Genomic DNA, 26,915 nt, shown 5'->3' on the forward strand with positions numbered 1-26,915 from the left:
AGAAGCTGAGTACAGATAAAATTGCATTTTCATACTGGCAGAATTTTCAGACTAAAGAAATATGCCCTTTAACTATCATCAGCCCTGCTAACTTATATCTATCCAAAACCCAAAAAATATTACCTTTCTTAATCCTGGTCTCATGTAAAAGCTCTGATTCTGATAATGGTTGTATGTTATCTGGAATTGTAGATGGTGGTAGGACAGGACCAGAGTCGGGACTCCTACTCACTGTGCCATCAGCAAACAGAATCTACAGAAATCAAGGACATACTAAAGGTTAAAATCAATTCAATCATCACTAGAAAATCTTAAATAATGTGTCACAAATGCAATAGTCACCAGAATGCTGTGGGTGATGGAGGGGAAAAAAGTGAAAGCTCTCAGAATGAATACAAGAAATAAAGCAGCTATCTTAAAAAGCATGAATAAAATAGACTTTTTCAGTTGGAAGTGACCTTAAATGATCATCCAGTCCAGCTGCCTGACCCCTTCAGGGCTGACCAAGTTAAAGCATGTTGTTAAGGGCACTGACCAAATGCCTCTTAAACACTGACAGGCTTGTGACATTCACCTCCCCTCTAGGAAGCCTGTTCCACTGTCTGACCACCCTCTCGGGTAAAGAAATGCTTCCTAATGCCCAGTTCAAACATTCCCTGGAGCAGCTTTGAGCCATTGCTCTGCGGGGCAGTCTCCAGCCACTCCTCTCCTCATTTATACCTGTGCCTGGTGTTACTTGTCCCACTAGTAGCATCCAAAATTTGGACTTGTTAAATTTCATCACATTAGTCATTGCCCAAAGGAGTGCTAAGTGCTGCAGTTCACATATGCAATTAAAGTGGACTCTATTTAGCAACAAACAGGTGTAAAAATAAACAGTAAAGATTATTCTTTGACTAAATAGTCAAAGGTTAATGACTTTTTTTTTGGTAGCAGTGATAATGCATCTGTATTGACATATTGATCTGCACTAAGGTATTTCACATGCCTAGGACTAATGTTAATTTTTTAGCCATCAAGATAGCTAACAAAAGGAAGTCTTGGTTATTTATCTACTTATAGCTGTTTTCTGAGACATATTGTCCGTTACACTCAACCCTTGACATGCATGTTCTCTGTGTGTCAGATAAAGCCACCCTGACCATCCCTGAATTAATTTATAAATACAGTACAATGTAGAAAATAAATTGACAACATATAGAAACAACTCTTGAGATTATTACTGGAAGGAATTAACCACTCCTTCTTTTTTCAATGCTTATCATAAATAATATATTCTTGATGACTCACAGACATTAAATTAATATTAAGAAGGAAGTACTCATAATCTGTTTATACAGAGACTACTCTAAAATCATGCTAGGCACATAAGATCTACATTTTTCTATCAGGAGACAGTATGTTGAGAATATATAGACATACAGGAGCTAGCTTCTTTGCATACTTCTGAAATGGTTATGTTTCTCAGAAATCCTGGTTGAATGATTTAGCATATAATGTAATGGTAACAAATGGTAACAAATGGAACAAATGGTAAATAACTTATACTTGGAGTTGTGGTCTTGTGGTGGGGAGAAAAAAAAGTGTTTTTTCCCCCAGGAGTTAAAAAAAAATGGTGGTGTCTCTCTTGGTGTTGACCCAATCAGCGCACCTGCAAAATTAAAACATATCACACCAAACCAGAAAAGAAGGATGATGAGGTAGCTGAAGAGGAGAGTGGCCATGTTCTGAAGCCATGAGGAGAAGGGGTAGGAGCCCCATTGGGGGGCCACGGCCCCCCAGCCCCTGGCTGGGCTCATAGAAACTCAGAAACAGTGTTAAACTGGACCGAGGTCTGTAACTGAGAAGCTGGGAGTCTTTCTCCACTGCGAGTGGGCAGCAGGAATGGCGGCAGAGACAGCAGTGAACGGAGGCTGTGGCAGAAAGCCAAGAGATAAGAATAAGCAGCAAAGCCAGCATGCAGCCAAGCAAGAAGACACAGACATGTCTAATGGAGAGAGAGAGAACTAAGCTCTACAGACAGAGTTTTGAGAGTTTTGGGGTAAGAACTGAACCAAAAACCCCCAAAACCCCTTTTGAGACGCCTCCTAGAGAGGAGGGGTGGTGGACTCCCACTTGAGGGGAGACTCAGAATGCAGCAGTACTGGAGAGAGGAGCTGAGAAGCTCAAGATGTCCTGGAAGCTGGACCGGGGCGGCCAGATGGAATGTGGGGGAAGTAGCCTGTCCCCCCCTGCTGCTGCTGCCAAGCTGGCAGCCTGAGACAGAGCACAGGAGCTCTGGTAGAACTCTTGAGGCAAAGGCTTTCAACTGAAAGCTGCCTGAGATGTTCTGACTCAGAGGTAAACCCCCTGTGGAAAGGGACCGTCACGAAGACCCCTGTACTTCGTGATATGACGTGGTGAAGCGAGCCTGTCCCTGCAACCGCAGTCCATGGAAGAGAAACCTTTGCTTGGAGTCGAAGGGCTGAGAGGGGTGAGAGGAGACCCCCTTGTATGTACTGGAAAGAGATCCAACTACAACTGCTGCATTGAGGAGGAGAGACTGCTGCCCTGAAGGTGGAAAGGATCTTTCCTTCTTCCCTCCTGGACTTTTATTGGAGGGAGAAGAGATTTGATCCAATGTAAATACTGATTTATCATAGGAGAGATAGTTAAGATTATGTATATGATGTATTATAATATTTATTTGTGTAGTGATTGTAATATAATTCCCTTCCCCCCATACTGAGTCTTGTGTTGTGTCTGGAAAACCCATCTCACACTGTGGGGAGATGTGGGAGGGGGGCTTGGACTCGGGAATTGGATTTTGGGGGTCTCAAACCACCACAGGTCTACTTAGACAGAAAAAAAATCCAAGAAATAAGGAATTATTTTGATACTTTCTGAATCAAAATAGATGACTCTTCTTTTCATCTGTTTGCTAACTATGTGTAGTGTCTTAGACTTTGAAAAAAAAGTGGCTTGTAGATTAATTACAGTATTTGCAAAGATGGTATCTAGCCTATAGCACCTAAAATGTACCAGAATTCTAGGCAACCTAAATATATGTAAAAAAAGCAGATACTTCGATATATAGGAACATAAAGTCTTTTTTTCCTGAAAATTTAGGATACCTAAAGGTGTCTGCAGGACTGAAGAACAGTTCAGGTCTTTTCTGGATCCCACATGACTGTTTAGACTGAAAAAATACATGGATATTTTCATATTGCCAAAAACCCCAAACTAATCCACACTTTGGATGCTTAAGTCCAGGAATCTAGTTCTCAAAACCCTATTCAGCAATTTCCTAATTCCAAAGTTGCCTAAAATCTTCATATGCCTAAAATTTTCATTCCTTCATCTAAAAACTGGACACTTCTCTATTTCAGTAGATGAGCACACATTTAAGGGTAATCACACACACAAGCTGCTTACAATGAATTCTACTAAATATACCTGGGTAGACCCATCCATCAGGTACTTTACGACAGTTCCTTGACTAGTGATGACTCTTGACACCTCTTGTTCTGTTTGCCTTGCCACAGGTGTATAAAGCTGAGAGTTCTTTACCTTTTGGGGATAACTCTGTCTAACCAGAATTTCCAGAGTAGGCTGCTTGGCCTTTTTTCTTTCAGTGTCTTTGTGCTCTATTTCACCTTCTGAAACCTCATGCTCCTTCTCTCCACTTTCCATAACCTCTTCCTCCTTTGCTTCATCTGCTTTGGCCTCACTTTCCTTAACCTCTTCCTCCTTTGCTTCATCTGCTTTGGCCTCATTTTCCTTAACCTCTTCCTCCTTTGCTTCATCTGCTTTGGCCTCACTTTCCTTTACCACCTCTTTCTCTGCTTCAGTGGTAGTGGCTTCATCTTTCAAATCTGAAAACAAACTTTGCATTACTTAATACTGCATAGCACACATTCAAACAGGGCTAAACAGCCAGCATCATGGTGTCTACAGAAGGTATGCAATTCCAGGTGAGTAAGACTAACCCTCCTTGGCTTACTTGGTCATCCACAGAGTAAAAGACAGACTCCAAATTCAGAGAAAAATTCAAAACAGTCACCTACTCAGAAATTCTACATCCTCCTGTGAAGGTGGCTGTCTTTCCAAATAAAAACAAGGAAAATATGAAGATGGATTTATTATGGATGCTGAACTTTTGGAAGACTCACATTAGGTGAGAGGAATTTCCTAACTGCCATAAAGGTGAAAAAAAGTTACTGAGTTTCACCAAGTTTGAATTTGCATAGAAACCTAAGTTATATATTTTGTCTACTTGAACAAGTTAGATTTTTAGCTTAAATTGTGGCAGAGTGTTGAATATACCAATAGGTATAATTACGGTAATTGTGTCAAAAGACTACATGTATGTGTTTGTAATTCCTCTGTTCACCTCAATTATTCAGCATTTCATCTTATGCTCCTTGCCAAACTATGTATATTTGAAAACCCTCTATATGTTCTTTACTTCATACCAGATTAGTCAGAGCACATTTTCTGGCTTGTACAAATTTTTTGTACAGAGGTATTAAATCACATCTGTATGTGGCTGTATTTAAAACTGACTAGATGACAAAAAAAATCACATTTGTCTGCTTCAAAACCTAATGGCATGACTGAAAACCCCCAAGATTTACTAGAGTTTACAGCATGCAAAAATTAACCTCATGCTGATTTTCGAAAACAGTAGAAAACAGAAGTATTGCAGAAGGACATGTTAGGCACAGAAACCTCTAAGTATTTATATACCACATCAGTCTGCTAAAGGAAATTCAGTAAGGGCAGAAAGGCTTATTATGAATGTCTCCTGTCTATGTACTGGATGGCCTAAATCAAAGGACTTGTGTGAAATAATTCCTGTTTGAAACTGATTGTATCTTTTAGAAAGGCAACAAAAAACCTGATTGTAAAATATCCAGTAGCAGAGAGTCAATCATAGCCTGGGTTAGTTTTGTTAATCATTCTTACCATTAATAAATGAGTATATCTTAAATCTAGTATAAAGTACTACTTTTCAGTTTCAAGCCCATGAAAACTGTAATACTTTTATATGCCGCATTTACAAGCTATCACCAAAATTCTCTTTCCTTGTACTTCCAGGCTGGCACCAGTTACCCCTTTGACCTTTTCTTTGGTCACTAAATTGAGTTCTCTGGTGAAATGAGCTCACTATAAGATACATCTTCTGATGCTTTAATAATTTTTGTCACTCTTCCCCAAAATATTAAAATTTTGTCTTGTGAACTTAAGTACATACACTTCCAAAGGAGGTGCAGATACAGATAACGTAACTATCTTCCTGTTATTACTCAAGATTCCTCGATATATATGCATTTATTAACTGCATTAGATAATTTTTCTTTAGTATTCTATTCTACATGCATATTCAACTGATTATCCAACATGACTCGCAAGGGCATTTTAGGGTTACTGCTTCCCTGCCCTTAATCTTTTATGTCCAACAACTTGTGATGCTAGATTTTACATTTGTTTGAAAAAACCCCACACTATTTATGTTGCAAATACTATTAAAACAGACATTATGACAGACTTAGCATGTTAAAAAAATCATAGTTACATCTAAATCCGCTAATGAAGAAATAAATAGTTTTAACTTCTTTTAAATTCCTTACTTTGCAGTGGCTCAGAAAACTAACCTTCAAAGCTTTCACCAAGGAAACTTAATACAAGTCCATTGGGACAGGAGACATTCAAACTCGGAAAAGCAAGAACATCTGATATCTCTTGTATTTGGGGAGCTGGTTCTTCCATTTCTATCTACAGAATGAAACATGAATTAGTTTTATTCCACATTTTAAAAGAGTAAAGAAAAAAATTAGACCACAGATTTCAGTTGTAACAATATATTGTTTAAAAAATGTGCTGTCTACCACTTATTTAACATTTTGAGTGTTTTTAGACTCTGAAGTGGAAACATTAGGTTATTTTATTTGATTATGCTCTCTTCTTTCATTCACCTTGAAGAACAACTCTTCCTAAGTTTATTCATTTTACTGAGTCATTTTGCTATCTTATGCATAGCATCAAGATGGGATGACAATAAACAGATAATGTGAAGCAGAAGACTGTGAAATAATTACTGAAGTTGCATATCACCTATTTTACCCATAATCATTAAAAGGGCACAAAAGGTTAGCAGAGCTGTATTTCCAATCTGCTGCAAATACAGCACTGACTCAAGAAGGGGACAGGAAGGAAGGTTTGACAGTCAAAATATGTAATTCTCTTTGCACTGCTCTGCAGTGGAAACTCTTCTGATGACTAGAAAAGATGAGGTTGACCTAAGGAATGTCTGAAGGCTCTGGAACATTTGTGAAAAAATACAACAACAGATTCTTAAATGTCATCCCCTCAAAAACCTATGTGACAATGGACTACACTATGCCAGCAGTCATAAGATGAAAACAGTTTTGGATTGCAGACAGAGGTAACAGAGAGAATTTGTCCTGGTATTACCCCATATACTTGCTTTTTAGGAATATAACTATAGGGGGGAAAAGGCAGATATTTTTCCACGTGTTTTTCAGCATAAAGAATGCCATACATTTGTGATTACTTTACATAATATTACTGGGTAATAAAGCCTACTCTCAATACCCTAAGATTGTAGTCACAGGATCATGAGGTAGAAGTCACAGAACAGGACACAAGTAACCCTCAGTTGTCATCTACTTCTCCTTGTTTTAATGGTAAAAAACCCAGAGAACTTCTAATGTAACCTATTTAAAAAATTTCCAGGGTTGGAGGTTTCCTGGTAAACTGTTCCAGTATTTTATCTTGATTAACCTTACTGACATTTTTGTCCTGGTTAACTTGAATAAATATTAGAGAAAACTAGTTTACTTCTAATTATTTCTGCTGATTATATGGGCTAGCTTATAAGAGATGATGGTGTCCTTTTAGCTCTTTACAGAAGAAGGCTATTCTGCCTCTCAACTCTAGATCAAACAAACCCAAACCAAGTCTTTTAAACTTTTCCCACCAGTCAAGTTTTCTAGACCTCTAATCCTCGTGCTTTCCTTAAAACTCTCAGTGTGGCCCATATTTTTCTTGCAGTGTAGTATCCATAACTGCAATACTTCAACTGAGACCCTACCACACCTAAGTGGAAAATAACTTCACATATTTAGCAGGCTATACTCCCCTTTATTCACCTCAATGTGGTCTTTGCCTTTCTCACAGGAAGATGGCATTGTTGACTTATGCATAGCCTGTGATCCATGGCAACTCTCAGACCTTTCGCTATAGAACCGTGCAGTGGGTTTCTGTGACTGGGTTTTAGTAGTGGGGGCGGGGGGGGGTACAGGGGAGGCTTCTGTCAGAAGCTGCTAGAAGCTTCCTTGTCCAGTGGAGCCAATGCCAGCTAGCTCCAGGATGGAATTCCTGCTGCTGGCCAAGGCCAAGCCAATCAGGAGTAATACTAATGCCTCCGTGATAACATATTTAAGAACAGAAGGTTGTGGCGCAGAAAGAATTCCAGCCAGGGAAGAGTGGAGTGAGAACATGGTAACAACAATGTAGACACCAAGGTCAGTGCAGAAGGAGGGGGAGGAGGTGCTCCAGGCAGGGGAGCTGAAGCCCCTGCAGCCCGTGGTGCAGACCATGGTGGGGCAGCTGTGCAGCCCATGGAGGACCATTGGGGTGCAGAGACCCACCTGCAGCCCCTGGAGGAGCCCATGCTGGAGCCGGTGGATGCATGAAGGAGGTTGTGACCCCGTGGGAGGCCCAAGATGGAGAAGGGTCCTGCCGGAGACTTGCAGCCCATGGAGAGGGAAGCCCACGTTGGAGCAGGTTTTTCCCAGGTAGGACTTGTGGCCCTGTGGGGGACCCATGCCAGTACAGCTCATCTGTGAAGGACTGCACCCCATGGAGGAGTGACCCACAGGACAGCACTTTGGGAAGAAATATTGCCCATGGGATGGACTCGCTGGAGAGGTGCACCAAGGACTGTCTCCCATGGGAGGGACCCCACAGGAGCACAGGAAGGACTCCTCTCTTTGAGCAGTGGTAGAAACAACAGCTGACTGTAACCCCCATTTCCCATCCACCTGCACTGCTGGGGGAGAGGAGGGAGAACATGGAAGGAAGGAGGGGTGGAGGGAAGGTGTTTTTAAGATTGTTTTATTTCTCACTCTTTGGCTCTTATCTTGTTAGTAACAAACTTAAATAATATCCCCACTTTGAGTCTGTTTTGCCCATGAAGGTAATCAGTAACTGACCTCTCCCAGCTGTAATCTCAACTCATGAATCCTTATCTGGTTTTTCTTTTTTTTCTGTCGTCTGTTCTGTTGCAGAGGGAGAGTGAGAGAGTGGGTACCTGGTATCTGGCCAGGGTTAACCCACTACAAACTGACAGAACTGTTATCCATTCTGTAGATACATGTTCATTATTTATATGTACCTACCACTTTGATTCTTATTGAATTGCATTCCATTTTACAGACTGTGTCCATGTGAATTTATCAAGTCCGTTTTGGATTCTAATCCTGTTCTCCAAAATACTTGCAGACTCACAGACAGGTGCTGTACGCACTAATATGGGAACTCTTTATCCGAAGTAATTCTAAACCAAATAGTTAAAAGCCTTTTGGCTTAGAAGTCTTCCTGACTGATTTTTAACGATAGGACTATTTGTTTCTATAGGTTTCATTTCTGCCACACAATTACTGTATGTTATACTGAGTGCTGGCAACTCCTTATATCACTTCCCATGCTCATGCTCTTTAAATAACTAGCTAGACTTTTGAAATTAGGTAAGAAGCACTTTTTGTGGATATGCACAGAATCCATGTTGAAACAAGAGGCACAGCATTACTTCATCCACCAGATATTAGATACTATTTCACAACAGAAATTCAGAATCTGCTTTTAAAATGTCATTCATCCTTTCCAAAACCTGCACTGTGACAGAAGTACTTCACTTACAGGCAAAAGTAACTTCCTCAAATTGCTGGTCCCTGGCTTGTTATTGGCTGCTAAGACCAAATTACAGAGCAAGGTTTTGAAAAACTGTCTCCACTAATTTACTGTTTGGTTAGACTTTCCAACATGGGTTTTGGAAAGCACAGAAAAATTCTGCTTGTTTAAACTAAAAATTCAGCAGTTCTTGTGAGTGAGATATTAATAACCATTGAATGGTTTGGGTGGAAAGGACTTTAAAGACCATCACATTCCAACCTCCCTGCCATGGACAGGGACACCTTTCACTAGACCAGGTTGCTCAAAGCCCCATCCGACCTTGCCTTGAACACTTCCAGGGATGGGGCATCAACAACTTCTCTAGGCAACCTGTTCCAGTGCCTCACCAGCTCTCTCAATCTGTCTTTGCAGGAGAGGTCTTCTGATCATCTGCAGTGTAAGAGCTGTAACTGTAAAGCCAAAATTGACAAAAGTACGTGGGCTATGGAAGACAGACTGCTTCACACCATGCAGTCATAAAGGCTAGCTTCATTAACAGCTGCCAATATGTACCATCTGAGAGCAACTGAAAGAGTAAAAGATATCCTTAGAAGCACCACAAACTGTTAGGAATTTGTAACAGCACAGCTCAAAGCCCTCTGAGAAGAATATATGCTTCTTTTACATAAGGTCACGTATTTGAATTTTTGTTTGTTTCTTTTCATTGGATAATTCTCTCACCTTTACTTCTTCTTGCTGTACCAGGTCATCCGACGATGAAGGGTCTATTTTGCTACGGTTTGCTTTCGTAGAAGGCTGAGATTTTCCTGACTTTTGTTTGTCGGACTTATCTTTTTTTCCCAAAGCTGGTGTAATGGGAGCCACTTCTGTCGGAATTATGGTCGGAATATGAACAGAAGGGATGTCCAGAATTCTTGCTAAGATATCACCGTTTTCATCATCTAAGGAAGGGAAAAGCAATTTTTTTAATGCAATTAAGTTTCATAAATGTAGATGGCCACATTTTATTTTTTAAAAAGATTTTGTACACTAAATTTTACCTTAGAAATAATAACCTCAGTGGGGGAGTTTATTATTTCAGATAGAGAGACTGAATATATAAAACTGTTTAGAAAATCTTTCCACTGACTGACAATTTATTAGCCTAAAAGACATCTTGAAACTATTGTTTCTCACAAGTTGTCACTTGGTCATCACCTCAAAAATAAAAAAATACAAGTTTAAAAATACCCTTTTACATCCAGAATACTTAGATGGAAACATTCTGAGTCTAGTATCTAGTAACTGATGGCTGTTGTTATGCTTTATCATGGGCTGATCCAGCACTGACTGACTCCAGAAACCTTGCACTACATACATCTATTTTGCTATAATTATTCAGAAAGATTCTGATGATCTAGACTTAGTAAGACTCTTGCAATTCTTAAAGGCCAAGCATTAGAGCAGCCTGCTAACCACATTAACAAGAAGTAATCATGTTGCCTTTCAAAATAGTTTCTTGAAAATAAAATTAATATAAAGTTAGATTTTCAGTAAAACATTTTTGTTTCAACTAACTGACACTTTTCTTTAACCAGCCTTCATGTTCGCTTTCAGATAACACTACTTCCCAGAGTGCTAAATTTAGGAACAGAGGCTGTTACAGGCTCTTGATCTCTTAAGAAATTTCACCTACTTCTTTACTCTGGTTGCCCTGAAAAATGAGAACGTGGTATCTGAGGGTAACAGTGAAAAAAAGTGGATTATCAAGACTGAAAGTGTCTTTAGAAAACTTGAGAGAGATGGTAAATTCCAGAGGCCTGTCTAACTAAGGAAGGTTTCCTTCCTTTTGCACGCACATTCAAATTTCTAGCACTTGGAATTGTGCTCTTTTAATTTTGTCGAGGCACAAAGAACAAGTGCAGAGGTTCTGCAGTACCCAGAATTGAAAGCCCTGCAAGTGTTCAAGTGGCACCAGATTGACAAAGAGATGAGGGGCTTATTTCTAACTGGAATGTAAGGTGGTATGAAGGTAAATTTTCGTAATGCTGGAGCAAACAAAGAATAATTCAGAACTTAAAGAAATTAATTTCACTAAGAAATAAAAAAGATGCACAAAGTTGGTAAAACCACTTGAGGCCTTTTGTCACCTTAGGTTTCCTAAGAGGAAGATGAAACACATAAAAAGTAAAAAAAGTAAGAAAAGTGAGAGTTAAAGAGGTTCCAAATAGTTAAAACTATTTCAGTACTGCAGGGAAAAAGAGTAGTTTCCACCCAATTCAACCAACCAGTGGAGAGAAACTACAGAATTCATGGTATACCATTCGGCATTAGTGATAGATGGCATGTGAGAATTATCTAAGACAGAACATTTCTGGTCAGTATTATTCTCAGCACTTACGATACAAAGACCCAGGGGAATTTGGCATAAGCAAGTGATCATAGAAAAACTCCAAACAATCAAAGAATGTCAGTTATCAGTGCTCTAAAGCTCACCATGGCAAGGATTATTCTAATGTAGAATAGGATGATTATGGCAGATACGAAAAAGCCTAAACATCAGACCTGACATGTAGGTGTTTAATTAGACATGTCTCTCTTTTATGTCAAAATCCAAGTTTTGCAGTCCACTACATTGTGAATGTTCTCTTGGCCCAAGTTTAAAATGTCTTTTTTTAGTAATTAATTTGTAAAATATATTTAAATAATTAAAACTGAGTGTACAGTTGAATGGTTTGCCACAGTCCACACAAAGATGCATTCAATTAAATGTTTTCATATTTTAAGAGCTGAAAACTTCTGGGATTCTTTTCTGATCAGAGAAGGGTTTCACTTTTACCCATATAATGGTTTCAGTGGCCTTTCAAATGTAATGGAAACAAAAAGCTCTTGGTAAAAGCAGACGCTATTTTCACTGCGGTTTTCTGAAGCAATTGCTTCCAGTTGCTGAATGTGTTTATTGAAAGGCTGAGAGAAATCCCTCATTATGTCTGCACAACTGTAACTTAAAGTCCAACTCCTAAAGTAAAATGAAAGTTCCATAATCACCTATATAAGTTTACAAAAATATTATTTCTTGGAAAACCAAGAAGACTCCTCAGCAAATCACATTTTCTTTGGCTCAAATTAATTGGCTGATTTTGCTGGGCTACTTAATAACAATACTTGCAAGTTTCTCCCTGCACTGCTCTGTTTTCACAGCAAGCAAAAATGCATGGAAAACTCCTTCCTTTTTGAAAATTGAATCACAGAATATTCTTGACAATGTAATCTCGAGCCTTGCTGAAAATTCCCTACCACGTAGTAACAGCCGCTCAGAAAGGCAGAATTGCATACAACAAATTATTTCGTTAAGGAGTGCATGAGGAAAAAAAAGAAAAAAAATCCCGCTATGGTTCTCAAATATCGTCTTCTATTTGCTTACTTTACCTGCTGTCTTCCCTGTAGGTCCATAATAGCTTAGGGACAGCTGGATTCCATTTTCCAAGGTGGCTGAAAAAGATCCAAACTTGCTCACAGCTTTCTTTTGATTTTTTATTTTTCCTTTAATAAAAAAAAATAATATTAAAGATAGCAATGCACACCAGAACCACCTGACCTGCAAACCAATGGCTGATGTGAACAGTGGAACCTCAATGTGGATGACTAACCTGTAAAACAGACTAATTAGGACAGGGAAAACTATCATTCCATTCATAGGGTAGTATATAATAGTAATTTTTGTACAACACATCTGTGGGTTTTTTAATCTAGGAATAGCATTCTAATTAGCTAGGTGCATGAGAACAGTTTAAAAGCAACAACCAGTGAAAAGTCATACTGAACTTAAGCAGTGAAAGAACTTAAAGTTATGGATCCTTGTTTCTTGGCTGACAAGAATGCTAAACTGTTAATTTCTATCACATGTGGCCTATGAACTAATAAAAGTGACTGTCTCTCACATATTGTCACAGGAACAGGACCTGGACTTCAGTGATCCACGTGGATCCCTTCAAACTCAGGATATTCTGATTCTATGACTGTACTTTGAGGATAAAGCAAAAGAAAGGACAAGAGTTGAGAAATTAGATCCAAAGACGTATCTGGCATTTGTAAAAGTGGATCAGGAGACAAGCTCACTTAGAGGTGCAGACCACGATGTCATGTGATGAGTATGTTATTCATGAAAATCACATAAACTATGGAAGAACATCTCCCAGACACTGGATCCTACCTTGCCTCTAGTTCAACTCCTACTGCCTCAAAGAAACATTCTGTTGGTAAGAAGAAAACCTTTGGATTTCCCATATGGAGAACAGCTTCTTAAAACTGTGAGGAGCAGCAGAGAATACTACAAAAGAAAGTTAGGGTAGGCACCTAACACCTAGCCATCTCCCAATCCCATCAACATGGCAAACATCCTGAGACCTTGTCTGCTCCTATTTGTTGTCTGTCATTGCAATGCTCATTGGTGAACACCACCTGCAGATGCAGTTTTGGCATTTTGACTGTTTTGAAAGCTTACGTTGTACTATCCAGACACTGCCAAGTATCAGACTGCACTGATTCTTCTCTTCCTCACTGCCTTCCTATAAGGTGCTCCTGTTTACACATGAGGAAAGCCTCTCTCACTCATGACAAGTGAATACAACTTGCCTCAGTTACTTGCAGAGTGGTGATCACCGATACCCTTTGTCAGACCCCAGAATGATACAGGTCAACTTTCAGAAGGGCAGACAAAAAGCACCTCATCTGTGGAACGGATGCAAATTTTCTATTTGGACAACCTACAGTTACATTGCTGGTGGCAGCTGAAGCCAAGGGGAGGAGCAAGAGCAGGATGCTTTCTGACACTGATGAAGATTAGAAGAGGTAATATGCCTACCAAAAGTTATACTTTTCTAATACTCTTCAGTTGGGTGACAGCAATTCCATAATGCTTTTGGCAAACATACACACAAATTGTTACAGACTGGCTTCCTTCTTGGAAATGCTCTCACCTGGGTTCTGAAAGGCTTTGGATTCAATGCTTTCTGAGTGTTAGCTATATGTCAACCAACAGCGGAAGCTACTGGACTGCAGAAAGATCTGTTTTCACAGCAAGGTCTTGAGGAGGCCCTAATGTCATGGTCATCTGACCCACAAAAGGAAGTCCTGTTCAAAAGGGGACCGTTTTAGGGCAGACATTTACTTTGGTCACAGTGAACAGGATTCAGTTTGCCTTCCCAGGCCTAAGATCTGAATGAGTCCTCCACTAAAGAAGAAAATTATTTTCTTAAAGAATGGTGACTCTTCATTGATTTCCTTGCTTTGGAAAAGAAACTGGTTTGCACACTTCCGTGACCTTCACTGTGCTTCTACATCTTGCTAAAGTCTCTCTATACAGTACTTAAGTCAGTCAACTGGATTTTTATGGAACGCTGATTTTTCTTACTTTCTGCCATTTTCTGTTAGTTGATAATTTTTGTATCAAATTACTAAATATGTCAAACTAGGAATTTTTTATATCAGTGATGTCAATTCACTGACCTGATCTAATTTTCTCTTCTTCATTAATTTCTTGCACTTCAGCTTCTTCCAAGTTTTTCTTGGGATCTGTGATATGAATGAAGAAATTGTGGTTGTCTTTTATCACTTTCACCTTTACCAAAGTTAGACCTGTAAAGCAATGGAATACTATTATTGGTCCCATCAGGCCTCAGAACTTACCTGCACCCAAATAAACCCTGTACCTGCAACTTCAAAGAACGCCAAAAAAGAAAATTGCTCAGAACTGGACCGAATCACTTAGTAGAAGACCAAGATGACAAAAATTAAGGTTTTCTCAGTTTAGACTAAATATTACAAAAATCCTGACAATTAGATCTTAGAGGCTTCAGAAGAATCTGTTTTTTAGATTTATTGCACCTGACTAGAAAAATAATTGGAACATTCCTGAATTATCATGCCTTGGTTTCCATTGAACAGATAAATATGAACTGATTTTTCTCCATTTCTACTTTTCTGGAATTTTATCTATCAACTACTAACCTACTACAGGAAAATATAAAGATTAATAGTGATAGATGTTAATATAGAATTTCTTTAACTGAATTTCTACTACTGAGACATGAAAAAGCATTTATGGATTAAGAAACTATGCCATCAGTTAGCACTGAGTCAAAGCAAAGCATGAAGAATTAAAGAATCACCTTTTACAAACTCTATCTTCTCTACTTGAATCTGTCCTCCATCAGATGGGAAGAGATATTGATTGGTTCCTGATATTTGAATTACATCCTCCCCTGTATTGTAGCCATGAAACTGGAAAAACAAGTTTTAGATTATCTATGAATGAGAAAAGAAAGGCAGAACCCATGAAAGAGGTAAATGCAGGACAGATCATCAGGATCACACTTTTCTGCTCAACATTTTTTGCTTAGATGTTTAACTAATGTAATAACAACTTTAGCAAATACCTAGCATGCTATTCTCATATCCCAAAAATTTCTCAGTTATTAACGGAAGTAACTCATTACACATGAGAGCAGAAACTGATCCTTCAGTATCATGGAGCCATCACGAAAACTGAAGAGTAGTAAGTAGACTGGTGGATTAACATAGTGTGAGAGAAAGAATAATTCCAGTCAAGCACAAAGAGATAAAGTACAATGGCATGGGATCACATGAAGGGCAGGTAATGATTCAGCTTTCTACCCTCTAGATTTTGAAATTCAGACACTGTAAATCTAATTAGATTGCTATGCCTTCCAAAGTGCCACAAGTCAGCAAAAATTATGTGAGTGTACTCAAATAAGTTCAGATAGCAATGTCATCTGAGTTCAAAGTCTGTGCTTAAGCAAATTTAAGACTAAAATATATCAATCTATGCAAGTTTTGGACGCAAGACGTAGACTATGCAAATATGAGGTGGTGCAAACTGCCTTAAAACTGTTTGGACAAAACTACTCATGAGTTCCCTCTGTTAGTGTAACAGATAGATTAGCTTGTATTATGGCACTTTAAGAATATGAATTTTAAAAGATGAAATAGAAGAAACAGTGAACTCCTTTTACTTAATCTCCAATGTGGACAGTCAAAATTTCAAGTAGGTCTAGCAGTCCCCTAATTTAGGAGATAGGACATGTCCTTATGCTCTCCTTTTCTATTCCCACAACCCCCACATTTGTAGGCAAGACTGATCCTATAAACATATTTTCCATGGGCACAAAAACACAATCAACTTATGTTTGTATTCATGTCATATACATAAAAAAAGTAAATAATCTTAAATATCAAAAACAATGAAGTGAAACAAAACACAGATAGGCTTAATTTGCCCTGAACTTGAATTTCACAATAGATAATAGCTTTGCTGTAATATTGACTGTCTATACAAATAGTTAGCACTTTTCTAATGTGGTGCAATAATACAAGTCCTTACCTTATAAACTTTCTCACAACATGGTTCTGGAATGCTGTGATCCTCCTGAAGTTCAGAGGCTTTTGTTGGCTCATTTTCAGACTCCTCTTTGGAATCTTTACACTCTCCATCTATTATCTCCTGTCCTTTCTTTTTACTTCCCAAATTTTCTGTCTTTCCTTTTGCTTCTTCCTCTCGTAAGCGGTCCTGCTCCTTCTTCCAAGCCTACAGTCAATGTTAGCAATTAAGAACTGTGGTTCTTTCTGATATGTGCATGCTGGAAAGAGTACAAGCAAACAACCTCAAAGGAAACAATGTTCTAAGTCACTCTAAGACATGTTTTCCAAACGTGTCTAAAGTTTTACAATATTATACACTATATTTTGCACAAAATCACTGACTCATTCAACCGACAAGAGCAGTCATTGTTGACTACAGGAGATGAATCACATGATTATTTGTATCTTACACAATTAGCCATAAAAGGATGACTTTGTTGTACACTTGTCCACAATGTTTATCACCAAATCACAATGCATCACTGGTATTAGTTTATTCCCAAAATGCAACTGTGAGATAAAATGATTTTATTCTTTTACGGAAAGAAGAATGAGGTATGCATGCCAAAATTATCAACTTGTATTAGGAAGACATCTGAGATTTTCTGGACTATTTTGGGCTTTGTAGCACTTTATAGTCTAAGCATACCAAAGCACAAGCATTTCTGTGGAAGAAATGGCAAGCATTCAGAGTTACAAGTTAGGGATTAGCCTAATTTGAGCAATGCCTGTTCAAGTTGAGTAGCCAGGAATTGGTTAATGCCATTTCATATCTACATTCCAGTACTTTAAGTGGACAACATTATACACTGTAAAAAGGATGAGACATGCTATATCTATGAGGAGTCAAAAAAAAGAGGGACTACAACATCAATAAATCTAGATTTGTGCAGATTAATGGATAATGCCAGTGCTAAGCCTTAAAAAAAAGTGTGCTTAACTCCTACATCAACCAGAAACTTACTGTGTAAACCTGGGCAAGTCAATTAATCTGTAGTGCATAGTCATGAACTACATCTATAACATGGGATTCTTTGTCATAAGGGAATTCTGAGGTACTGTATTTACATTCCCTAATTTCAAAGAGCTGTAGACAGTAAAAGTGGGAGTGGAGTACACACATACTTTCATGAATCTGGATTTATCTTTTCATATCTTTCCAATCTGAAAACTTAAAGAATAGTAGGATATTATTCATAACTCTTATTTCCAGTATTGCAATTATGAATTGCTTTTGGAATGTCTAGTCTAACTCCAAGCAGTCTTCCCTTAAGAAAATAACGTAACTCACAATGAATAAGGAATAAATTAAAGAAAATAACATATACAAAAAATAGCCAAGAGCAAAAAAACTAAGAGAACTCAGTCAACCCTATGTAAGAACAAAGGCTTACCTTCATAAGAAAGCAGTGCTTTTTAGTCCATTTCAGAAACATATATATTTTTGCCTCACCTTTAAAGAATCTTCTCTGATAATGGGACTTTCTCCATTGTTGGATTGAGATTCTCTTATGCTCTCAGGTCCTGATATTTTGCCTTTGAGAAATGAAAGGAAAAATAAGTGAGGTTATAAATATATGAAAATGCAATAATTCTTAAAAATGGGAAAATAAAAATAAAAGATGTGCAAGTAAATAAAAAATGCAGATTTCGAAATACTAAAAGTATACAAGTTAAATAAAGAAAATGTTAAATATTTTTAGAAGTAAAACAGAAAGTCTGTTTAGGTAAGAAGAAACTTACCTGACAACTAATATTACTTGATTGTCATAATTGAGGACCAAATATGCTAAACAGTATATTAACATATTTAAAGACTGACTCTCTGCTTCTTGCTGTTGAAGGCTTTGCTCTTGTAACAAGTTTGCATGTTTATTTTTTAACTGAGCCAGAACAAGTTCAATACCAGAGTCATAGATATTATGACCTTTTAAGACAAAAAAGTGAATAAATGCTGTCTGAACCTTCAAACTTTCACTAAAGAAAAAACATATCCCTTGTTTACTATTATGGCTTTATAGCACCTATTACTTATGAAAAGGGTATCTTCTACGAGTGTCGTTTTATAGTATGCTTGGATACCCAATATTTACCTTCTAGAAAAGATAAAGTCCCCTATCAGAAACTTACTTTGTATTATAAAGTAGAAATTGCAGTGTGGGTTACAGCAGTGTCAGTGAAACTGAAAACACCCAAAGACACTGTTGCCCATCGCATGTTCCAGCTAGAGGTGATTATTTTCTTTCAGCAAGTGAGCTACTCTATGAATTATATCTGTCATGAGGCACCATATGGGCAAGATTCAATCTAGCTCCTGTGACAGCTAGATACCTACAAATTATGATATAGAAGTCATAACTGTCCTTTTAGTTTCCAAACTATAATCAGAGGTGTTAATTGGGTTGAGGAGTAACGTTTCTATTTTTGTAAATGCTAACTGCTAGTACTGGAAGGCTTCAAAGTGCATTCTCAAAAAAGGTTAACAAAGCAAAGGTGAAACATCAATAAATAACTGTTAATATAATTTAGATACACAAATGAACAAATTTGACAAAAGTTCTTTTTTCTTAATAGGGGTTTTCAGATTTTGCTGTCTACTGAACAGTTACTGTATGAACTGCTTACAATTCTCACTACCCAAAATGTTGCCTGTAATTCAAGTTTGCTCTGCAGGTCTAGTCAATTCCAGTTTTAGCTCTTAGCCCACAGCTTCTGACTTCCAGCTTTTATCCTGCCCTTTAAAAAAGAATTTTCCTGAACCATGTTGCCAGCTTTAACTACTGCTCATCTCTTCATGTGTTCAGTGATCTCAACAAAGATTCATATTTGTATGTAATCTTTAAAGTAATTTCATTAGATAAGCACAACTATTGTAAATGTAAATTGATACTAGAGGTGTCAGTTTTCAGAACATACAAATACATGCATTTAATTAATTCCAAAACATATTTATGCCTTTATAGATGTCAAAACAAGGTCATCCTAGGAAAAAATATACGCAGTTCTGTTCTGAATAGATTTGGGCCTCAGCACTTAAAGTGAAAAATTAATTTTCTAGAATAAAAAGATACCCACTTTTGGCTTTCTTAGTAAAGCCAGTTTTTTTGACAGCACATGCAGACAGTTCAAAAGGGCCTTCTACCATGGCTTTTTCCAAATTAAAAGACTGTTTCCTTACCCATCTTCTCTTCTTGGTATTTAGCTTCTTCCTCTCTCACCCAGTCCTCAATTGAGTTAGCCACCAGCTCGAGATAATTCCTGAAAAGCAGAATATCCCTCTATTTAACATAATACAGTTTTTGCTAATATGATTCCAGGTCAAACAAGACCACTTGGCTTCTCAGTTTCTTATACAAGTAAGAGAGAAGGCTCTCTCTCTTTGAGAGAAGGCTGGTGTTTGACAGGGTTTCTCTCTGTTTTTACAGGAACTGGTACTTTTGCGCCTGGCCGGTATTTGCTTAATATCTTATATTTGGAAACTTGTCTTCCAAAGAATACCTGCTCCTAAAGAAAAATCCAGGAAATCACAAAACATAAAGACAGTTTCAGAAAGGATCAGACTCATTCTCCTCACTGTTTTGCCACCAGAATAATTTATTTTCTTAGTTGCTCTTGATTAATATTATCTTTTAGAATGCACTTCATTTGTTTGTTCAGAAATTGAGGTGTTATTGCACTTAATTCCTAGCTCTTCTTTATGGTGTGACAAGACAGGTGTTTGGAAATTGTCATCCAAATCCAGATCAGAGAATCGGTGCACCATGACCTGGCATAAATTAAGAATATTCACAATTAACAATTAAGTTGAAGTGAGAACTGAATGATCCAGAGTTTGCAGTTGGTATCTGCAGTTACATTGTCTCATTTTCCAAAGGTGTCTGAAATGACTGCTAAATTAGTTCATTGTGAAAAACTGCTTTCAAGGTAGGAGGAAGCCTGGAAGTCTTATATGCAGTTGCCACTCAACCCCTCATTTGGAGGGTTACCATAATTCTTTAAAGTAAAATTCTTCATATGTGCAAAATTAAAATGGGGATTTTGAAGAATGTATCACATTCAGTTGTTGTGTATTCGTGATACTTTGCATTTATAAGTCTGAAATTATTCAATTGTATTCAAAAGCTCTATATGGAGTACAGGTTTTGGTTATGAATATGCAGGCTACACAATCAATTTGTGACCTCATGACCATTTCAAAGTTCTTGTTACATCATTACATTGTATGTACAAGAGACTTAATATGTAGGTCATGTACACAGACTGGAGATGTATACAGTTCATGTACAGCTTCAAGATACACAAGTCTCTCCCAGCTTCTGCAGTGTAGGTGGAGCCTGCTTTGGGAAACTTGCATGGAGAAACTCTTGATCATATATATCATACTCAGTTGGGACAAGGTTACTCTGCTCATATCTGAAGAAAAATGTACAAGCCATAAAAACCCATGGTGTTGAAAACAAAAGGCAAAATTAGTCTGGAACATAGAGTTGCCAGTACTGGAATAACTGGAAGATGAATATATGTTATAAATAAAAAGAGATTATTCGCGTGGAAAATATTTTAGGGCAATGAAACAGTCATTCAAAGTCTAAAATACACATTCTATTAATATGTATTCTGATGCCCCTACTGCCAATGTCTGACTCAGAACCATTTCTCAGAAAGGATTATTCTTTTCCAGTAACTTGCATAATGTGTTTACTATGAAAGAGTAAATAAATGCCATTAACTCTGCGCAAAAATTAGTTTTGATAATGCCTGAATTCACTTGGCTTCCTGACAGAGTGGCCACTTACCCTAACCAGAGTTAAAATGTTTTATATACACACATCACTGCAGGTGCACGTGTCCATGCCTTTGCATTCCCTTAGTCAGTAGCATCCATTGAATTTCATATGCAGCCTCCTGCTGCCTACCCTTTAAAAGGTATAATTTCTGAATTTTTGGATGTTCTACATGAACCACAGGACCTGATATCCATAAAGAAGGAAGGTAACTGGGGTCTCCAGGAGCAAAAGCTGCTGCAACGTGAGAAATTTAATTTCCCCCTTGTATGAGAATTTCCTGTAACAGAACTCACTGTAATCAAAATGAAATTATTCTGTGATTCTGTAACCAACTGATTAGCAGGTAACAGAAGTATATTCCAGATAGCAACTACGAAATGACCCTACAAAGTTGGTCTGTGGTCTATAAGATGTCACAATAAAGAAGCAACAAGTAAACAGATAGAGAACTCCTATCAGAGAGATTGTCAAGCACAGCATCTGTTATGCATTTGTAACTCTCCTGTGGTAACATTGTGACTCTTAAATAAATTAGAATGATAGTAATTTTAATAAATTAAAAACCAATAAATTGATAGTAAACTCACCAGGAGTCAGTTATTTCATACAAAGGTAAAAGCCAGTAACCACTTAATTAATGAGTGGGATTTGTGCCAGTTTCTGGCAACTCAGCAGGATCTGGAAGCTAATTGCAGGCAACAGCTTGAAGCACTCCAGGTATTTAAAGACTGTCTTCCACAGAAGTGTTATGTTGCCTGGAAACATACACTAGCAATTATTTATGATACTTTGTCTGGAAATCTAAAATTACCTTTAGCAAAAAGGCTGAATAAGTCCTGAAAATGTGCCGGTTATTTTGCAGAGAATTGGCAGGTATTGATGCCACATAACAGAACTGAAAGAGGGCCTACAGCTCCTCAAAGATTCTAAGTAGCTTACACAGCAGTGATGTTGAATACTTCTATGAAACAAGAGCAAAGCCAAACCTTCTTGCAGCTTTCATGTCAGTCTCTTTAGGAACTCCTTGCTGCTGAATTGTCACTGGACAAAGATGTTTCTGCCCTAAGTAGAAACAATCTTTAATGTCTAAGCCTTGTTTCCAGTGGATGTGGAAGAGTAAGAAGAAGGAAACATACAGCTACTGTATTATAATGCATCTACCAAAGAACATGCTTCATTCCTTCTTTGGGTGCAAAATTAGCTACTTTTTTTTTTGCATGTATCAAGAGCTCCTTGTATTTCTTAGTTGGCCTTGAACTATTTCAACGTCCTGTCAAAGGGGACCAGCCAATCTGCTCTACAACCCTGCAAATGAACAGTTTTTTTTCAGGGAGAAATGCTTCCAGAGGAGGTCTGGTACATTCCTACCTGCTTCTACAGACAACACAACAACAATATGCTGTTGGGATGAGGAATTATTCAGTGTATGCAAACACCAAGTGACATGTTCGATGTACTAGGGTATGTGACCTGATCTCCGGTGTTTGTTCCAAAAGTCTATGGGTCTCCTATGGATCTCATGTCATATGTGTCAGCCCTGTCCAGACAACTCAAATATACCAGGCAGCTAAACTGGCACCAGCTGTTTATATTTAAGAAACCTGAATTAGGCATTTTAAAGTCCAGTGCCACACAAATAAGAGTAAGAATAGCTGCCAGAACAAAAAGCTCTGGGCTTCAACAGACTTCTGTGAAACAGACTTTAAGACAACTTGACTCTCTGCTTGGGTTTATCTGAATGCAATACTCTGCTTCACTTGAACACACCATCTTTCACTTATCTTTTGGGTATAGTGTTACATAAATGCAAAAAAACTGACCAGACATTTAGTGGATCTGCCCAACAAACACAAAACAGCCAGCATTTTCTCCAAGGAACTTTGATTTCTGCTGGTAAATCTCTTTTGGCTCTGGTTGCAATCACTGCTAATCACAACAGCTCCTTTTCATGGCAAATAATTTAAGCCAGGAAAGCTGAGATGGACTCACATAGAGCTCCTTGACTGAGAGCAAAGATACAAAATACAAAACAAAATATGTCTTCAGGAAAGCACATTTTGCCTATTTAGCATTCAATCCTGTTCAAATACATAGGTCCCAACAAAAGTTTCCATTAACAAATTCCCACATTCTGATAAATTAGGCACTGCACTTAGAAAGGGATGCCTGCAAACAAATAGGGGGTAGGTGTTTTCTACTGGATAATTTACGTGAAATTCTATTTGATAAATCTAATTAATCCATAGAGCACCAGAGTGACATAGTTAAAGATAGCTCAGCTGTCTCTCTATGGCATTTAACTTCTTTACATATCAGTACATGGACACTTTTTCTATTTTCAGTCAATTATTTCGAATAGCAGTTGGATCTACACCATCATTTATACCACTTCTTCAATGTAAAAATGTATTCCAAAACAAATAGGTCCACTGACAAAAGCTCTAATAGTGGACACACTAACCATTTGCACGCCTATAACTGGTGCGCAGACAGTGACAAGGAATTAAGAAGAATGTGGTATTCTGTGAAAAAAAAAGTTCTAATATCAATAAAGGACTTCTAGTTTTCCCCCAAAATTTTCCCACTTACAATCACTGAGTTTATGTATACATAGTTGAAAAACCTAGTAAGTGTATACCTAGAATTTTCTTTTTAACATCCCTTACTTGAAGTATAATTTTCTTGATGTGGTATCCCAAACGTGACTTTGTGTGTATGTGTGCATTATTTATATTTTTGTAGTATGTGATAAGGAGCAACCTACTGCATTGTTCTTACTCAAAAAAGCTCAAGAGAATTCTTTTAACACAGCACTGTTTTCAAGCTGCATGACTTGCTTTCTCATAAATGTGTTACATAGCAATGTCTTTTAATTTCAAAGCTTTGCCCCAAGCATACCCATGGAGGCTTTTATTGAAAACGACTGTGAATGAGACATGAAATATAAAATCAATTACCTGAATCCAACATTAGAGTGCAATGCAATATCCCAAGTCTCTTGGCACAGACGATATTGATTCATAGGATTGTGAAAAACCATTAACAAAGAGTTATCTTGGTTATGATAAAAGGTATCAATACATCTATATTCTTGGGATGCTGTATGAAGAACCTGAAAAGGAAAGAAATAAAGGTATACCCTCCCTGCAGACAGTAGTATATGTACAAAGGCTACACAACACAGCTTTTAGCAAAAGGTGCTATAGAACTTCACTCTCCTACAAGGTGTACTCAAAGCATTTGGATTCCAGCAACCTGAATTGTTCAGGCAGGTGGAAATTGAAACTCCATTCCTATTTATGTTGAGATGAGACAGTCTCTATGCTCCACCTTCTGAGACTGACCATGAATAAAAAAGTTCAGCTACATAAAAAACAAATAAATTAAAATATTGAATAAATACTTAAGCAAGTTTAAATAATAAAATATTTAAATAAATAGTAAATAAAAGCAGAACTATCATATACCAGGTAAAAAGAAAACAAGTTTACTTTTTTTGTTATCTCAGTTGAGTCTACTTGGTATTCAATTTGCTGTAACTATGACCTACACATCTCTGAGATTTACTGTCTTCTACATTATTCCACTCTGTTCTGTAGTGGGCCCATCATTTTCAATATTTACATTGTCTGCAGGCTGAAACTGTGACTTTATAGTCATAGCCGGAAGAAAGCCTTCTTTTAAGTAAACTATTATTTTTCAAAACTATGCAGCTGAAGATTCTAAAAGGATCTGTTCCATGATCTTTCCAGGCACAGAAGGGAGGCTGACAAGTCAGTAGTTCCCAGGGTCCTCCTTTCTACCCTTTTTAAAGATGGGTACAATGTTAAACCTTTTTCCAGTCACCTGAGACTTTCTGACAGTTCAGGTAGCATGAGCTATTTACGTTGCATAATTTCTTAGGCACTGAAATGTATGACCAGTGTTTGCAATTGTGACACTAAAGTGGTGCTCAAAAGTCCAAGCAGAATTTCCTTCACCCACGTACAGCATGTGTCAGGGTCAAACAAGAATTACAGTATAGGAAGCTCAAGGCATTACAAGGAACTAATAATCCACTCTTCCCAAGAGGATGCCTACCAACTTAAGCCAACTACACTTGAATTCATCTTTCACATTTGTCATTCTGCATTTCTGCAAGGTAAGCTTCAGTTTTTAGCTAGCAGGACTTCTATAAATGACGCTTTTAGCCCTGAAAGGGTGAAGTAACGTAACAACAAAATTTTCTATTTGCCCAGAAAACATATACTGCAGAGGTATTTGCATAGCATGTTTTCACATACACTAATGAGCCCCATAACTGCCAGAGAGGATCATCCCTAAGGGCAAGGTCATTTTATCTCCATCATGTTTAGCTAAGAGACTTGCAATGAAATAGGACAGCCAAACCAGGAAATAAAAACCCATTACAGACTAAATTCCACATAAAGAACTAAAAAGCAGCTAAAGAACAATGGGTTTTGGTAAAAATGAAAAAGAGATATAACTAAATCAATTATCAAGCAAGAAAATACCCTGAACTCTGCCACTACTTCTTTGTATAGGTGACTGTATGTATAAGATTGTCAGTTCACAGATACCTGAAGAAGAACATGTGGTTGAAAATGCTCCTCAAAATTCCAGTCTGTCAAGCAACGCTGCTGTATCTTTTTTATTTCTTCTAAGTAATTTTCCAGACTCACCTCAAAATACACCAAACCAAATTAATGTATATCGACATTTCAGTGTCAGTTGTATTAAATTAACTCTAATCTTGTTGGCTTAATAGACAGTATCACATGTTGCATCACAGTTAACCGCATAATGCTGCTGATGTGCAGACCCGTATGGCACTATTTAACAAAAAATACAATTACTCCCAAGGGTTTTTAGTCTTGGATTTTTTATGGCAAACATAATCTAAATACTTTTATTATTAGCTTATATGTTTCTGAGTTCTGTAAGCAATTATAAGTATTTAAACATGTCCTGTGATGTCATTTTAAAATTGCTATGTTTATGCAGGGATATATGGCAGACAGGTGATTCTGAAGACGCCAAACTACACAGTTTACTAGTCTGACACAGTTTGACATTTTCTTTTAAATTTTCATGTTTGTATTTGACCCCTGGTATTCAGTGAGACCAGCACAGAATTATTATTAGCAGCTTCACTGATACCCATCACCTTGGAATTCAAAGAAAGTGCTTTCACAGTGCTTAAAAGTTATGGCACTATTTCCCAGACATCAGAACATTAACATTTGCATTCAGCATTGCAAAGAAATGCCCAGTAACATGTCCTGGCATTGAACAGTATGTTCTGTTGCCTCATGTAAAGCCTAGTTGACTCTATTCCCCACACTTGCCATATCAGAAACAGGAAGATCTAATTCTTTGTTCAAAAGAGGATCAGCCAGACCATCTCTTCCATCTTTGCCATTTATTTCTGTATGCCCTGGAAATTGAAAACAGAATTTTAAGAATTGTTCCAGAAATTTCAGCCCTAAACACTAAGGTCAGAGTAATGCAATTCCTTTAGCCTTCCTGATGAAATTAACATAAAGTTGAAACTTCCTTTTATGACACTAGTCCTATAAATACATGATCAGCTCTGCTACCCTTCTTTCCTAAAAGAGCACGTTAAAATCCAGGGACAAGGAGTGCCAGATAGTTAAATAAAATTTTAAAAAAAGAAAAAGAAAAAAGAAAAAGAACACTTTATAAAACCCACTCAAATAATCCTCTTTATCTAACCTATGCTGGCCTTGCATAGTCAAAACCATTAAAAACATTCTCAGAAGTATCCTC

At 37.6% G+C, this 26,915-nt stretch overlaps 1 protein-coding gene across 2 annotated transcripts in view; it reads right to left on the minus strand.

The window, feature by feature from the left end:
• Positions 1–26,915, minus strand: part of SPAG17 (sperm associated antigen 17) — a 96,681-nt gene that overhangs the window by 24,874 nt on the left and 44,892 nt on the right. For both annotated transcript variants that reach the window (XM_064644539.1, XM_064644538.1), the window contains exons 15-27: positions 26,474–26,562; positions 25,706–25,807; positions 24,083–24,237; positions 19,517–19,596; positions 17,792–17,874; positions 16,301–16,504; positions 15,069–15,180; positions 14,407–14,535; positions 12,328–12,441; positions 9,640–9,860; positions 5,637–5,757; positions 3,436–3,854; positions 124–253 (exon numbers count right to left, since the gene is read on the minus strand). In XM_064644539.1, coding sequence (XP_064500609.1) covers positions 124–253; positions 3,436–3,854; positions 5,637–5,757; positions 9,640–9,860; positions 12,328–12,441; positions 14,407–14,535; positions 15,069–15,180; positions 16,301–16,504; positions 17,792–17,874; positions 19,517–19,596; positions 24,083–24,237; positions 25,706–25,807; positions 26,474–26,562 — 1,959 coding nt within the window. The remainder of the gene's footprint in view (positions 1–123; positions 254–3,435; positions 3,855–5,636; positions 5,758–9,639; positions 9,861–12,327; positions 12,442–14,406; positions 14,536–15,068; positions 15,181–16,300; positions 16,505–17,791; positions 17,875–19,516; positions 19,597–24,082; positions 24,238–25,705; positions 25,808–26,473; positions 26,563–26,915) is intronic.

This window comes from Pseudopipra pipra, chromosome 2, assembly GCF_036250125.1.
Source record: "Pseudopipra pipra isolate bDixPip1 chromosome 2, bDixPip1.hap1, whole genome shotgun sequence".
NCBI classification, from domain to species: Eukaryota; Metazoa; Chordata; class Aves; order Passeriformes; family Pipridae; genus Pseudopipra; species Pseudopipra pipra.